Genomic DNA, 15,491 nt, shown 5'->3' with positions numbered 1-15,491 from the left:
CAGGCTGCCTCTTTCTACTCCACCATTTCTGCTGGAGCACTTTTCAATACTCTGCTTGTCTTCTTACTGCACAACTTAGAGCAAGCTTGGGATTTCCCAAAGGAGGTGTCTAATGGGTTCCTAGTGGGTAGGAGGGATTGAACCTGCCCAGAGGGGCTAAGTTTATGTAGGAATGGCAGCTTTTAATAGGAAAAGGGGAAAAACCTCCTTATTCTTTACTCTCTGAAAACTCTTGGATCTCAAGTTATTTGCCTTTCCCCCTCACTTCACCCCAAACCATTTCAAAATCCAACACCAGCCATGGTTATTTTTTTTAATAGAGGTATGAGAATCTCTTCTTTGTTCAAAACTCTACTACACCAGTCTTGCATCATTATATGTCTGCTCTTCTGCAAACTCCCTCTTGGGATTTTTCCCTAGGAATGATGGCAGGCCTTGGAACCCACACTTTTCAAACCCCTAAAAGCTCAGGGAATTAACCTACGTTGCAACCATTTGTCAAGAGTAGATTGGAAGTGTGCTCCTGGTTTCTGGAGTTTTGCTGTGGGCTCATGTTTAACTGTGCAGGTTTTGGGTGGACATGGCCTCTGAGGTGACATTTCTGCCCTACCCTTCCCAGTATGAGGGATCAGGAAGAGCTGAGGTATCTTGCAACACAGCAGCAGATTGATACAATACCTTTGGATGAGGACAAGCAAAATGAAACTGTCTTTAAATTGACTTTATTTTTTACTGTTCTGAGCAAACAATCTGCTTTCTCTAATTGATCAGTAATACATTTGCATCCTTTTATTCTCTTTATCTCTGCCAGCCAAACCACTGTTTGACATCCTGGAGGCTACAAAACAACTTCTATGACATTTGCTAGATACTGGTACTACCTCAAGATGGGCACTTGGAAGGCAAAATTGTTAGAAAATTAAGAACCACTCCTACTCTCCCCCTTGTTTTCCTCCTTGATAATAAATAAGCAAATAAAAAACAAGGTCAAATTGAAGGCTAGTTAGTACTTTGCATTATTATATAATTCCTGTGGCATTGTCTTCTTCAAAGCCAAAAGAGTGCCTCGAGAAATAGTCTGGAAAACAGTGATTGCTCAGTTATTAGCATCTATCTCTAAAAGAAATTATCCTTTTTTTTAATACAAGAGTCTTTGCAAGAGTTTTCACAAACAGCTCCCAGCTTTGGAGATATTTTTTTTACTCAGTCTTCCTTTTTCTTAAGAGTAAGATATATGAACCAAGCAGTTTACCCTTAACTGTCCACTGCCACCCTGGGAAGACAAAGAGAAGAGCCTTGTTGTGCAGGAGCTGCATTGTACATTTCAGGATTTGCCTAAAAACCTGTGTTCTTTCCCAGAACTGGCCGTGTGGTGCGCTGCATGCTGGATCGAGATGAGGACATGCTGGTCAGTGGTGGCAGGCACCCCTTCCTGGGCAGGTACAAGGTATGCACACACATGAAAGAGTCCATGTGCTGTCCCTGAGACATCAGAGAGCAGTAAGATATGGTGAAAAAATGCTGCTATGGTTGTTTCACTGCTGATCTCCCCCACTGGAAATGGGCTGTAGCATTTTTCCTGTTAAAGTGCTGCAGAAGTTATTTTGGCTCGGATGGTTCCCTCCTTGTGACCTCAGCATAAATAACTCTGCCTTCCTTGCGACCAAGACTTTGACCCTGCTGACAATCCCATTTCTTTTAGAGGTTTGCCCACTCCTGTAAAGCATCCTCTAGCAACATGCTTGGTTAACTTCCCTTCTGCTTCAATCCCCCTCCAACTGCTGCTGCTTTTGAAAGCAAAACCTGTTGAAGAAATTGTGGCTGTGGTAAGCAGCCAGCACTTAATTTAGAATAGTTCTCTGGAGCAAGATTGACACATGCATGAACTCTTTACTGGGGGGATTCCCTCAGCCTGCTCTGTGCTGCCCTGGGGACAGTCAGCCCTCTCTGCCTGTGTGAGATCCATTCAGTTTTTGGAGGCAAGCACAAACCAGAACATTTTGTTGAAAACTGATTACTGAGGAGACACTCTCTTGACAGGTTGGCTTCATGAAGAATGGGAAAGTCAAGAGTCTGGAGGTGTCATACTACAGCAATGGGGGCAATTCTGTAGACCTCTCTCATGGTGTAAGTAAAATTTTCTGATGGCTAATTAAGTAGAAGGTGTGTTTCTGTGCAACCTTCTGCTCTGCCTTCAGAGAGCTGTTGCCTACAGCATTGCTTGCACATGCAGCTCTTTGACATGACTGAAAACAGATTTTGAAGGGCTTTTGGAGCTTCTACAAATGCTCTGTGAGCCAACTGACCTGTCTTGGCATGTGCCCCATGATTCTTATGGATGCTGTAATAACTCAGATTGAGCAAAGGGGTCAAGAATGTTTGCTTTGCATTACAGAGGGCTATGATGGATAAGTTGTTGCTCAATGCATGATGGCTGATAGATCCCCAGCTCTGGGGAAAGAGAGTTCCTTGTAGAAAGAAGCATCCAGTCAATAGGTTGATCAGGGCAAGCTTGTAAAGGACTGGCTAAAGCCAACACTGTGTTCACAAGCAGTAAGGACAAAAAATGGGCCCAAGTTTTGAGTTTGTCTGCAAGAAGTTTTGCACTGATGACTAAAAAAGTCTCCTTTTCTGTCATGTGAGTGACCAACTCGATAGCCTGGTGTCACTCAGGTTTATTCTAGCTCACTTTCTCCAGTCCACCAACTCTTTGATAATTTTCTGCAAAAATGGATCCTGTTCAATAGGAAAGAACTGCAGGAGCTCTCTACCAGCACCACATTTGATGCTGGCCATGTGGCTGGTGCTGGGCAGAGCAGAGTGACAGGCAAGTGTCTTCGCATAAGCTGAGGGCCTGGTTGAGAGCACATCTGTGTAATTGCCTTTTTGATTATGTCTGAATCAGGAGACTGGAAAGTGCTCCATGTAGAGACAAGGTTTGGTTGTGTGTAATGTCCTCTCTGTACTGCTGCTGGAAGGGAAGTCTGGAAACACAAGCCAGAAAGAAGTTCTGGCCCTTTCCCAATGTGGACAATAAGTGGACAAAGATCTCAAATCTTGCAGTTTGGTAGTTACTGAAAATGTTTATTTCATATGTTTGCCCTTCCTGCCATAGCCCAGTGCTTGAGTCACTTTTCCAGTATTAGGTTACTTAAAATGTGAGAAGTGAAAAGAAAACTCTGTTTCTTCCCGACAGACAATGGCATTTACTGACAGTTTGACTCAGCATGAGCCCAGGGCCAAAAAAGGACTTTCAAGCTCAATCTGTCCCAGAGCCATAGGAGTCAACAGGGAAGTGTGCTTATTGTCCTGTTGTTCAGGAGTGTGGCATTCACATTCTCTGAACAGAGAGAGACATAATTTTCTCTCTCAGGATTTTTCCTGGAGAAGCCCAGAGAGAAGAAGAGAAAAAGAATTCTTGTCTCTACTTGCTGTTCCTGTTGTTTTTGCACATGTGGAATATGTTAGGGAGATTGTTTACCTGAAGTGATTTGTCAATTGGATTCTGCTGAGGACTGTTTTGGCTCCTTGGCCAATTGGCTCAAAGCTGTGTCCTGGCTCAGACAGTCATGGGTTTTTCTTTAGTATCTTTTGTATAGTATAGTATCTCTTTAGTATAGTTATAATACAGTATTAACGTAATATAGTATATTTTAATAAAGAAATTGTTCAACCTTCTGAATCAATGGATTCAGATGCCAATCATTCCCAGACGTTTGGGTTGCCCTGCATTCCATACAGGAGGATAGCACTTGACATTCCATTGCACCTGAGAGGCAGGCCTGGCTGCACCTCAGTGCTCATCCAGCTGTGTTGACTGCAGCACTGCAGGGTGCTGGAGAAAGTGCTGATTGTTGTAAATTAGCTTCAGAGCTTCCAGTCTGGTTTTGGCACTGGTGAGAAGTCTGACATCCAATCAATGCAAAATGTGTCCACCTCCATTCCTTTTCTTCACCAGGTAATGGACAGAGCCCTGTTACATTTGGATAACTCCTACAACATCCCCAATGTCAGGAGCATGGGCATCGTTTGCAAGACCAACTTGCCTTCCAACACAGCCTTCCGTGGCTTTGGAGGGCCCCAGGGAATGATGATTGCTGAGTGCTGGATGAGTGACGTGGCTCGGAAGTGTGGCCTGCCCCCTGAGGAGGTACAGACACACGGACACCTTCCAGGGGTGCTGCCTTTGAACAAGCTCTGAGAACTGACCAGCCTCACAAAATTTTTAAGCATTAGTAATTTTGCTTCATTTTTGTTGAGCTCCTAGCAGGATCTCAAACTTGTGTGACAAATATGTTCTAGCATGTATTATCTTGTGTTTAATTAAATTCCTTGGTAGCCTCAATTTTGTAACAGCTGGTTAAAGGATAGATATTAAAGACAAGAAAGTCCAAAGGCACCAGGTACCTTAATCATACTGACAATGTGCTTTAAGTCCCGATCTCTGAAAATTTTCAGCCTTAATGTCTTAGTTCATGTTTTCCCATAAACAGATATGTTTGTTAATTGTTTTGCTCCTTGGTTCTTTATAGAAAGCCAAGGAGTAAAACCAGGAACCAACATACTTTAGATCTCATCCCTCCTTGTCTGAAGCATTAAACTTGCCCTGTCCTTTCTGTGTCTCTTTGGGAAGGTGAGGAAGCTCAATCTGTACCACGAAGGAGACACAACGCATTTCAACCAGAAGCTGGAGGGATTTACTCTGCGAAGATGCTGGGATGAATGTTTGTCCAGCTCTGGCTATCACGCCAGGAAGAAACTGATTGAAGAATTTAACAAGTAGGTGCCCTGGAGCTGTCTTGTCACTGGGTGCACCTGTTGCCTACTAACTTCTGAAGTTCTCTTAGCAACTTGAGTGATGGGAAGTTGCACCTTATATTTGCAGACTGTCTTCTAAATATTTCTCCTTTTGAAATCCCTTTATGCTCACTGTCAGAGGAAAAGTCCATCAGTGAGCTGGTAGCATAAATAGGGCCACAATCAGACCCAGCATGATGTGATTTTGTAAGTGAACTGTAGCAAAGAAGAGGGGGTCTGTTAAGTCCAGCTAGGATTTTCACATGACTATCAAGGCAATCTGCTTATGCTTTCCTCTGCCTCATAGACTTTTTTAGTTGGCTTGTATACACAACTGAACAGTTAATAGTATGGACAACTGTTTCTATAATGCATGCAGAAAGCATCTTCAGTTGCAATTTCCTCTGGTCAGAACACACAAAGAAAGCCTTTAATACAAATTAGTGATGAACTCAGTCTTTATCAGAGTCAGGTGTTTAATTTCCATTTGGTGCACAGTCAGAGGGAAGCACAGTATTGATTTATGATAAAAAGCTCATGGATGTATGAATAATGTTCTTTCCTTGCAGGCAGAACCGCTGGAAAAAGAGAGGGATGAGCATCATTCCTACCAAATTTGGCATCAGTTTCACTGTCCCATTTCTGAACCAGGTCTGTAAATGTCATTTGCCTTTTCACTAGAGAGCTGGATTTATGCTGCCTCCCCCAGGCCTTCCTCCATTTGTACCAAACTGGAGCTTCTTGAAGAAGTAGTGAATTAGTTAAGAAAGAGCACACATTTTTCAAGCCAAAATGAGCACCACAACAGTTTCCAGTTTATACTGTCCAAAAGAAACCAGAATATAGCTGCATTTCCGTGGTATTGTGTTAGGTTGATTTTCCTGCCTTCCTCAATAGCAGAAATATTGCCCCTGTGTTTGAGCTGATTTGATGAACTGTCAGTGGTGTTGGAAAGTTGAGGTGAAGGGTGCATCTGTGTTCCACAGAGGCAGAATTGGATTATTTCATCTGCTTTCTGAGCTGAAAATACTGACTGGGGTTTGTTATGTCACTGGAGCATCTAGTGAGTTGGTGAGAGTAAAGCAAACTCATCTCAAGTGTAAACAAGTGGCTTTAGTTGAGCCAAAGCACAACCTTAGTCTAGTTCTGAATGAATTCTCTCTGTAGCCTGCTAAGTACTGCACTAGTTAATTTATGATGATTAATGTTCCCTGTTGTAGGCTGGAGCCCTGCTCCATGTGTATACAGATGGCTCTGTGTTACTTACACATGGTGGGACTGAGATGGGTCAAGGACTTCACACCAAAATGATTCAGGTAATAATGAGTTTGGGCTTAACCGAATAAGATGTCTTTTCAGGACAATTACACTTTCCTTACAGCATTGCCTCAGGCACCTTGACACTTCCTCCATGTGCATGCAGAGAGTAACAAATCAGGACTGATTCCTCTCCATTGTTTGAGCAGCAGTGCTAGATTTCCAGAGTATTATCACAATTGAGTATCAGAATTAGATTCTTCATCATCTTAAATGTCATTATGTAAACAAAGCAGGTCATGCTCACAGTTTAACTACTCTGGCAATTTCAGTTCACCTCATAAAGGTGCAGTTTCTATCCATTTCATATAAAAATTAGTTGTATTGAAAACATATATATCTGCATATGCTGGTGCTTTTGTAGTTAAAAAGGCTTAAGGGAGCAAAATTCCTTTGGCAGGACAATGACAGGAAAATCTCATAGGGCTTTTGATCTTCTGATTTTTTTTAACTGCTGAGGAAAGAATTTGGTCTCATAATAATGAAGTGAATGTCTGTCATTGTGGCAGAAGTGTGTGTGCTCACACACAATCAGTCTGTGAAATTCAAATATAACAATGTCCTGGCCAGATCTCAGTCACTGGAACAACTCAGTCTGCAGGAAAAATGAAATTTATGGTGGGAGAGGGTACAGGTTGCAGTGTTGATCCTGGCAGTGCCAGCAATGACTGGCAATGCTCATGGATAAGAAGTGCTGCTTACCAACTGTTTGTTTGCTTCACAGGTTGCTAGCAGGGCCCTGGGAGTCCCCACCTCCAAAATTTACATCAGTGAGACCAGCACCAACACTGTCCCAAACACGTCCCCGACAGCCGCTTCCGTCAGCGCGGACATCAACGGAATGGCCGTCTATGTATGGGAGCTGAGTTATTCACAGCACTGGGTGGCAAGGGAGGGCTCCAGGGCATGGAAAGCTGCCCTGTATTTGTCTCTTGTTGCTTAAGAAAACCATTAAAAGGCAATTATAGTGTAAGGATGTCTCATAACGTTACCTGGTATAGCATTGGCATTAGATGGTGAATTACTATATTTTTTCAAGTTATTTGAAAGTCTCCTTCAGTCCTTTGGTAGTTCTAAAAATAGAGTGTTGGGATTGCTCAGAATGAGCAGAACAAAGCATCCATTTAAATACCCAGCTTCAAAGTAATTAATACAGCCTTATCTGTAACAAATGTATTTTGCTGCATGTGTTAATAGCAAATGGTTTGAGAGCTGTTCTCCACCAGCTCTAAGTGTTGATCAGCTCAGAGCAAATGTTCTGCTGTAGCAATGGCATGGTCGTGGCTGCCTGCCATGGTGGAGTTACCAATGTATATATTTTCTGGGTATGTGATTTTTCCATTTTAAAAGAAGAATTTAGTACTGGTCATTCTCAGTTTAAAAGACAAGGGGAAGTGAATCCTGCAAAGTAAAATAATGAGGCTGTTTTTATTCTCTGCACAGTTTATCTGAGTAGGTTATATTTTGGGAAGAAATTTTTTGTTCATTCAGTGTTAAGGGATCATCGTGTAAGCTATGCTGAGGTGTCCTGTACAGATAGGGTACAGATTAAGTTAATGTATAAATGAGCAGACTTGTTATATTTTGTGTCATGGTCCAGAAAGTTCTGAGCTGAATTTGGGATTCCTTTCTGTTATCAGCACAGCCAATCTCCTTTAAAATCCTTTTCAGGCAACATTTCTTCCTATGTAGCAAGACATCCATTTGTAAACTTTGTTCCTTTTTATGATTTGCCAAAGTCCAGAAGGCAATATTGATTTAAATACAAGGTTCTGTAAAACTCTTAGAGGGCTCTTAATACCATGAGCTGGCTATTCAAATCTTAAAGTATTTCTTCTCACTCTCTTTGTTTCTAGAATGCATGTCAGACTATCCTAAAAAGACTCGAGCCAATCAAGCAGTCTAATCCCAAAGGATCCTGGGAAGACTGGGTAAGCTGTTTGTGTCTGTCATGAGACAAGTGGACATTGTCAGAGATTGTTTTAATTGGCAAACCACGTGTGCAGGTGTGTCCTCCAGGCCTTCTGCACCTTGCTAGCATAGATTTGAGCAAAGACAGTGAAACACAAACCTGGCACAGACTTCCAAGTAATTAAAACTTACAAGAGGTCATCCCCAAGACATCAGTTATTAATTTAATCCTGAGATTTCTCCAAATTTTGGGGCCTGCCTGTGACAAACTTCATCAGACAAAAGTCTCGAGTGGTTATGTTTATCTTTGTAGTCAGGCTACAGTCTTGGACAGGAAAGGACCTTTCCTTTTCCCAAGGAAACCTGATTTTTAATGAAGGGATTCTGTAGCATAAACAGCTCTTGTTAAGCTGCCATTCAGCCCCTATAGTGCTCCTTGTCTGCAATATCTGTCCCCTCAATGAGAAGAGATGGATGGGCTGTAAGGCGCTGCTCTTCATCCAAGGAGTTTTGACTTTGGGATTTGGAAGTCAGGGTAGAATTTCCCTCACTAAAGTCAAGATGACTTGTCAATTTAACCTTTGTCCCTGAGGCTAAAAGTCTAACCTGTAGCTGAGAGACAAACAAACACAAGCAGCTCTCATCCTCTGCCAGTGATTCGAGTTCTGCCCTTGGTAGCTGCTGATGGGGCTGTTTGGGGAAGCAGCTGCAATCATGATTTGGCAGTGCTGGAGTTGGGTAGTGTGACAGCTGTCTGTCACTGGATATTTGCTGCTTGAGGCCTCCTGGAAATGTTTTTGTGCAGTTATTTTGAAGGAGCTGGTTTTACATTTCACCGTTTTAAAACTTTTGTTCATGTTGCCAGATTAAAACCGCCTATGAGAGCTGTGTCAGCCTGTCAGCCACGGGCTTTTATAGGTGAGTGAAAATTCACACTGCAGAGGCACTGACTCAAGTGCATGGATTGCATCCAGGGAAATTCTGGGAAGATTTACAGCCCCCAGCCCCCTGTAACAGCTCTAAAGCTGCATTCCCTTTCCTACCTACAAGTGATAAGCTGAGGTTAACAGCCTCTTGGCTGGCGAGAATTGATTCCTGATGGAGCACAGCTCTGAGGGCAAGTAAATCTGGAGTAGATCTGACTTCTTTCCAGCTGACCTTGGGCTGAAAAGGCATAAATGAAATCAGAGCTTTGCCTGGGGCTCTGCTCTGTGTCAGCCTTGTGGCCTAGTTTTGCACTAGAACTGCCATGCAGGATAAGAGAGGACAAGGGTTGTCCTTGAGGAAAATCCTGTTTCTTGTGGCAGGAGCAGATACCAGTGTTTCCAGCAGTGTTCTCCCACTTCAGACTCTTGCTGGACCCTGTGTAATTCTGAAATTAGGCACTTCTCTTAGTCAGCTTTACTGCTGGGGGAAAGCAGAGATCCATCATCTTTAAGGCAGAGGGGTTGACATTAATAAATAAGCATAGTGTTGAGAAGAACCTATTTAGGGCTAAAATACATAATGTGTTAGTTTCTGTTGCATCCCTGAAATGTATTTTTTCTCTTAACCAAGTGACTTGCCAGCATTTTAATAAACCAGTTTTCAGATAAAGTTTAAGTAGTCAAATTTGCCATTAACTGTGCTTAAAATCAGTTCTAAGCTTAATAGAGTTTCTGCTTCAGCTTAACTATGTTCTGAAGTTTAATGGCCTTAAAGAAAAATTCAACTGCACTCTAAAAACAAATTATTTTCCACTGGATTGGTAGATAATAGTCATCACAAACCCTGAGATTTATGGGCAAATAAAGATGGCTAAAACAGTTTGATAGTTTCAATCAGGTTTTGGAATACAGAGTAGATTAAGCAGATTTCTCTTTATAGTTGTTTACACTTTTAATTTCTGCATGGGCTTGACAGAAAGAATGAAACAAAACTGAATAAGGATTTTGTTAAGTAGCAATGTAGTTATATTTGGGTTTTTTTAATGAAATTAAATGTGGTTTTATTTCTCTTTGTATCAAGAATTCCTGAAGTTGGCTACAACTTTGAAAAGAACGAAGGGAAACCATTCTCCTACTTCAGCTATGGAGTTGCCTGCTCTGAGGTTGAGATAGATTGCCTGACAGGTGACCACAAGGTGAGAGGTCAGCAGTGAAACAGAACAAATACTGGGTGTCAGCCCATTCCTGGCTCTGTCATTGGTCTGGTGTGACCTTCAGCAAATTTCTTAACTCCTCTGTTCCGCAGTGCAGCAATCCGTAAAGTGTAATAAAACAATAATTATCTACCCTCTGGGGATCTGGGGCTTAATGAATGATTGCAAAAGTTATTGGATTTGCTTGAGTAAGAGATAGCAGCACTGTGCTGGCACAAAAGTACAGAAACATCCTGGAAATGAGTTAATCATTAAAAATAACACTGAAGACTTCTGGAAAGAAAGAAAGAAAGAAAGAAAAAAAAAATGAAATCAGGATCTGACCTAGCTGGTTATCAGCTGAGCTACAGGCCACTGATACCAGGATCTTGGAATTAATATTAACTGGGTCCACTAGATCTCTGGGGAAAACTGCAGTGAGTTCCATTGAATTACTTTTGGGGTGAACTCAGATTAAAAATCAGTATGAGAAGTTCAGCTGTGAGATATGATTATGTGGGATAGTGTTTGGATACTCTTCCTCACATGAGACCATGGTGGACCAGTTCCAGAGATCTGTGCTGATTCACCCTTTATTCCTGTTCTCTAGAACATTCGTACAGACATTGTTATGGATGTTGGTACCAGTCTGAACCCAGCCATAGATATAGGACAGGTAAGTGAAAAGTATTGCTATTTCCATCATGTCAAGGCAATCACACTGCTCTCAGGCCTTTCTTTTTATTTACCCTCTCCAGGATGGGCCTTTGCAAACACACCCTTTTTAACTTGGCACAGAATTACATAGGGAAATATTCTGTTAGGGTTTGGGGAATTTTGCCTTGCATAATAAGACTACAGGATATTCAGTTACCACCCCACTGATGTTTTTTTCAGGCTAAATCCCACACCTGATATTTATATTCCTATCTGTCAATATTAAATTTAGTGAAAATTCTCCTGCACAAAGAGTTAGGGTGGCAAATTCTGTCCTCCAGCTGCTGCTGTGTAGAATTCTCAATAGGAAGTTGGACCAGTCACTTATCTTGCAAAGTCCTTGGGCAGGCACAAGATTACTTCAAAATTTTGTGCAGTAATAACCACACTATCTCTTAGCAGATAAAGGTAATAAAACCAGGGTTGTTTGACAGACCAAGAGATGAATTGTTAGATGTGTACTTATCTAGCCATCTTAGCTCACTGGCTAACTCTAGATGTTGATATGGTGTAACTCAAATGAAGCTGCTGCAGGATTTGGGATGACAGGAGAGCATGAATTGCAAAGCTCTGCTACAGCTAAAATGAAATTTCCTTGAAAGTGACGTTTTTTTCTGAAAGAGTTTTTTTTTTGGAAGTGTCCAAGGGGAGAGAGGGATTTTGTGTCTTTGCAGCCTGTCATTCAGGTTTGGGAGTTGAGAGATGGGCTAAATGGAGCCTGTCGAAGGGGTCTTCAATTCCTGTGTCCTTCCACAAATTGCTGCAAAGGATCTGGGGGCACAGGAGAGAAAGGATGTGCCATGAGTGCAGGAATACAAGCACACAGAGATGGGTCAATGGATGCTTGTGACTGCTCTGGCTGTCAGATACCTGAGTGGGCACAGAGAGCAGAGCTGCTTTGTGCAGTGTTGTTCAAGTACATCCTCTTCTTGTAATATTTTTTTCTCCTAAAATTTACAGTAGAAAAAATATGCAAAGTTTTTTAGTACTTAAATGGATATGGGAGTGGTTTTGCAGGTGTCTGTGCTGCTGACCTGATAATACGCAGCACTTAGGAAAGCATTTATACTGAAATAGAAAGCATAAAATAGTTTGTCTTTAGATGTTTCATATTCAGTCCTTTTAGTCTACTTGTCCTTTGATATATCAGCAAGTTCAACTCATTCAATGTTCACCTGCCTGGGAAGAAATCAATATTTTATCATTGATTTTATTTTTTTTCTGTTGCTTCATCAGAAAATTCCTGTCCTGTGTTTACAGAAAATCTGTTTGCGTGTATTTGTAAATTGCTTCACCTGCCAGGGCAATGCAGCCACATTTATGTGGGAACACAGGAATTGTGCAAAGATTGTACCCAGCAGAAGGGACAAGGGTTTAGAGATAAAAAGCGGGATTTGAGTCAGGTGGGAAGGGTTGAAAACCCTGTTGGATGTCATCATTGTTTGTCCTTGTGCAGAGAAGAAGAACAACAACAGAGCCTGTAACCTTGTTTGGGTATGTTTGTAGATAGAAGGAGCCTTTGTCCAGGGCATTGGGCTCTTCACCATGGAGGAGCTGCGTTACTCTCCTGAAGGGAACTTGTACACCCGAGGGCCTGGCATGTACAAAATCCCAGCATTTGGAGACATCCCAACAGAATTCAACGTGTCCCTTCTCCGTGACTGCCCCAACAGCAAGGCAGTTTACTCATCCAAGGTATGCCTGTGAGGTCTGTGGGCCTCTTACTGCCCCATAACACTGTGGGATAAAAATCATGATCCTGTGTGTCTAACCAGTTCATCTCATCATGCTGTGGTTACTGTGAGGTCAGGATGTTTTTATGTTTCTTATCAGAAATGTGTGTACTATCCTTTCCAGTTAGCAAGGACTGAAGTAACCTGCACATTGCTGTCCTGATTGTCCATTAGACAGAACTGAAGTGGCATTGCTGTGTGATGAAGCTTGTGTTTTCTTCCAGTTTCTTCTTTAAATGGACTGAGGGTTGATTTAGCTCAGTCTTTCCTCGCTGATCACACCTGGCACACTGGAGGCTGTTTTAGCATCATGTTATCTCACTGAGCACATCTGGTAGACTGAGGTTCCCATCTGGAAGGCAAAGGCTCACTCTTGCTTGTGCTCTGTCTAGGCTGTGGGAGAGCCACCCCTGTTCCTGTCTGCCTCAGTGTTTTATGCCATTAAAGATGCCATCTACTCAGCGAGGAAGGACTCTGGCCTGACAGAGTCATTCAGGCTGGACAGCCCTGCCACCCCAGAGAGGATCCGCAATGCCTGTGTGGACATCTTCACCAAAATGGTAACAGCCCTGCTCTCCAGTCTGCTCCCTGGCAGTGTGCCTGCAAGTCACAGGGACCCAGGGCTGGGGTTAGGGCAGCATGGGGAGGCTGGGTCCCTGCTCCAGCAGATGGGTTTTGTTTCATGGGTATTATCCTTCATTTGCCATGCCATCAGCTGAGAGCCAAATCCCCAGGCCAGCACTGCCAGGGCTCCCACTGCAGGAAGGGCTGTACAGTATCCCTGAAGTTCAGTCCATTCCATTCCCCAAGTGGTGTGTGTGGAACACTGGCTGCTTGTCCTGATGCTCCTGACCATCATCTCTCACAGAATCATCTCATATAGTGAGGGCCATGGTGTGATTTAGTGGTATCCCTCAGCTAAGGAGAGGGAGAAAAGTGTTTCTTCAAATACTCCCTTCTTCTGAATGTTTTGGCCACAGGAGTCTCCTTAGAGCTGTGGACTTGCTCTGTAGGAGTGCAGGAGTTATCCCTGTCACTGGTTCCTCTTGGGCTGCTCTGTCATGGTGTTGTCACAGGGCTGAACTATCAGGCCCCTAACAGAAGTGCCATGAGAGTGACATCTCTGTGTTTGGAAAAACTGGTATAGCAGCTCCTATCTTCACAAAAAAAGCAGCACAGTGGGACATGCTGAACGCTGGACAGGACCCTCATTTGTTGCTAATTCAAATATTTTTTCTCTTTATAGTGCCCTTCTGCTGAGCCAGGGACCTTTAAGCCATGGTGTGTGCGTGTGTAGGAGGAACGTTTGAGGAGCAAACTCTGCTGAAACTGAGCTTACATCAGAGGAACCACAAGGCAGTAGGACTATGATGGAGAAGAAAAACCAACCTGTGTTGATGTGGCTCACCCACTGATTCATGGAGCTTTCACATTTAATTGTCCAATCATTATTTTCTCTGTGAGAGGAAATTGCTGCCAGATTATAGCTGTGATGTAAATTCAAATGAAGACTAAGTTGAAAGTGATGTTATCCAGGTGTAATTGAAAAATCTTACAGATTTCATATAAAATTGCTGCAAGGATGCTTCTTACCAGCCAATGTGAAATAGCAGAGTGGCTGTTTCTTCTTTTTCCTGCTATGGGGAAAAGATGTATCACCTGGTGCTGCTATTCCAAGAAGGACTGAAATGTGTTGATCCCAGACATAGAGTCCTCTAGCTGAGATGGGGGAAGGTGTTAAAAGGTGCTGAGGGCTGGACCCTGCTGTGCCCCCTTTGCACACAAAGCCAGCTATATCCTAGAGGAAGATGAGCAGGACTTTTGGTGTTGGCTAATGAAGATGGTCTTACCTGTGTAACAAAAGAGTTTCATAGGAAAAGGCTAAAATGTGACCAACAACTGATTTACCCCAAGTTCAATGACTGTTGCTTGTTCAATGACTGCACCTGGGCTTTAATGAGATTTTAGTTCAAGTGCTACCTTGTCTTCTCTGATTAAAGATAAAAACTAAATATACCAAGACTACTTCCAGCAAGAAGTAGTCTTTGTTTGACACAGATTTGTTTGCTTTGTTTGACACAGATTTGACAACTGCTTTGTTTGACACATATTTTTCCCATCTCACACCTCCACTTCTCTCCCCATCCTTCAAATAGGAAAGGACATCAGAGACCTTGGAGTAACAGAGGAGCTTGCTCATCGATTTTCCCAAGGTAATTTACACCAGCCTAAGCAAGGAGGTAGGGCACAGCTGGGGATCAGCTGCCTCTGGGTGCCCTCTAGGGTAAATCCCTTGCTGTCATGGCCTTGCCTTCTTTTCAGGAGATTTCTTAGTTCTGCTGAATGTAAGAGAATGGATACATTTTGCTGTAGGGAGTGCTTGTCTGAAAACTGTGCTGGCTATGTGATGACCTGGTGTCATCTGGATTAAATACATTTTTGTGTTGGATTTAGAGCTGGGCATCCCTCCTTGACAGGTTTTGTCACTGTCAGGTTCAACACTGGAGCACCATGTCATCTCTAGATGGTGTCAGCCACATACTGTGCCTGCTTATCATTTGCAAACTTCTCTTTTTCTGGCCTACTGCTTTATGAAAATGTCCTTTTTCTCTTTTTGCACTCCCAGGGCCATCAAAAAAGTATGGTGCAAGAGGATGTAACTCCTTATATAAAATTCTGCTCTCATACAAACTTCTTAAAATTGGCCTTCATCTTAGGACTGGACAATCTGTGCTCAGTGTGAAATATTTTTTTATGCACTCCAGGGTATATTGCTTGGAAAGGTGTAGATTTATTTCTCAACTCAACATACTATGGATCTACCATCTAGAAAAAGGGAATTTGTACATGTGAGTTGCAGGAAGTACTTTGTGCCTATTGGGCTTGCTATGTAATTG

At 42.6% G+C, this 15,491-nt stretch overlaps 1 protein-coding gene across 1 annotated transcript in view; it reads left to right on the top strand.

Annotated features, from left to right (window-relative positions):
- The window catches only part of XDH (xanthine dehydrogenase), a 47,981-nt gene extending 33,352 nt beyond the window's left edge, over positions 1–14,629 (top strand). The window contains exons 24-37 of the mRNA XM_058019462.1: positions 1,360–1,447; positions 2,041–2,127; positions 3,959–4,150; positions 4,634–4,779; positions 5,367–5,448; positions 6,018–6,113; positions 6,839–6,967; positions 7,971–8,045; positions 8,891–8,943; positions 10,033–10,147; positions 10,755–10,820; positions 12,368–12,556; positions 12,987–13,154; positions 13,841–14,629. Coding sequence (XP_057875445.1) covers positions 1,360–1,447; positions 2,041–2,127; positions 3,959–4,150; positions 4,634–4,779; positions 5,367–5,448; positions 6,018–6,113; positions 6,839–6,967; positions 7,971–8,045; positions 8,891–8,943; positions 10,033–10,147; positions 10,755–10,820; positions 12,368–12,556; positions 12,987–13,154; positions 13,841–13,891 — 1,537 coding nt within the window. The 3' untranslated portion in view covers positions 13,892–14,629. The remainder of the gene's footprint in view (positions 1–1,359; positions 1,448–2,040; positions 2,128–3,958; positions 4,151–4,633; positions 4,780–5,366; positions 5,449–6,017; positions 6,114–6,838; positions 6,968–7,970; positions 8,046–8,890; positions 8,944–10,032; positions 10,148–10,754; positions 10,821–12,367; positions 12,557–12,986; positions 13,155–13,840) is intronic.
- The last annotated feature ends 862 nt before the right edge of the window (positions 14,630–15,491 follow it).

The sequence above is a fragment of the Melospiza georgiana genome, chromosome 3 (assembly GCF_028018845.1).
Source record: "Melospiza georgiana isolate bMelGeo1 chromosome 3, bMelGeo1.pri, whole genome shotgun sequence".
NCBI classification, from domain to species: Eukaryota; Metazoa; Chordata; class Aves; order Passeriformes; family Passerellidae; genus Melospiza; species Melospiza georgiana.
This window is presented reverse-complemented; position numbering and strand designations above follow the sequence as displayed.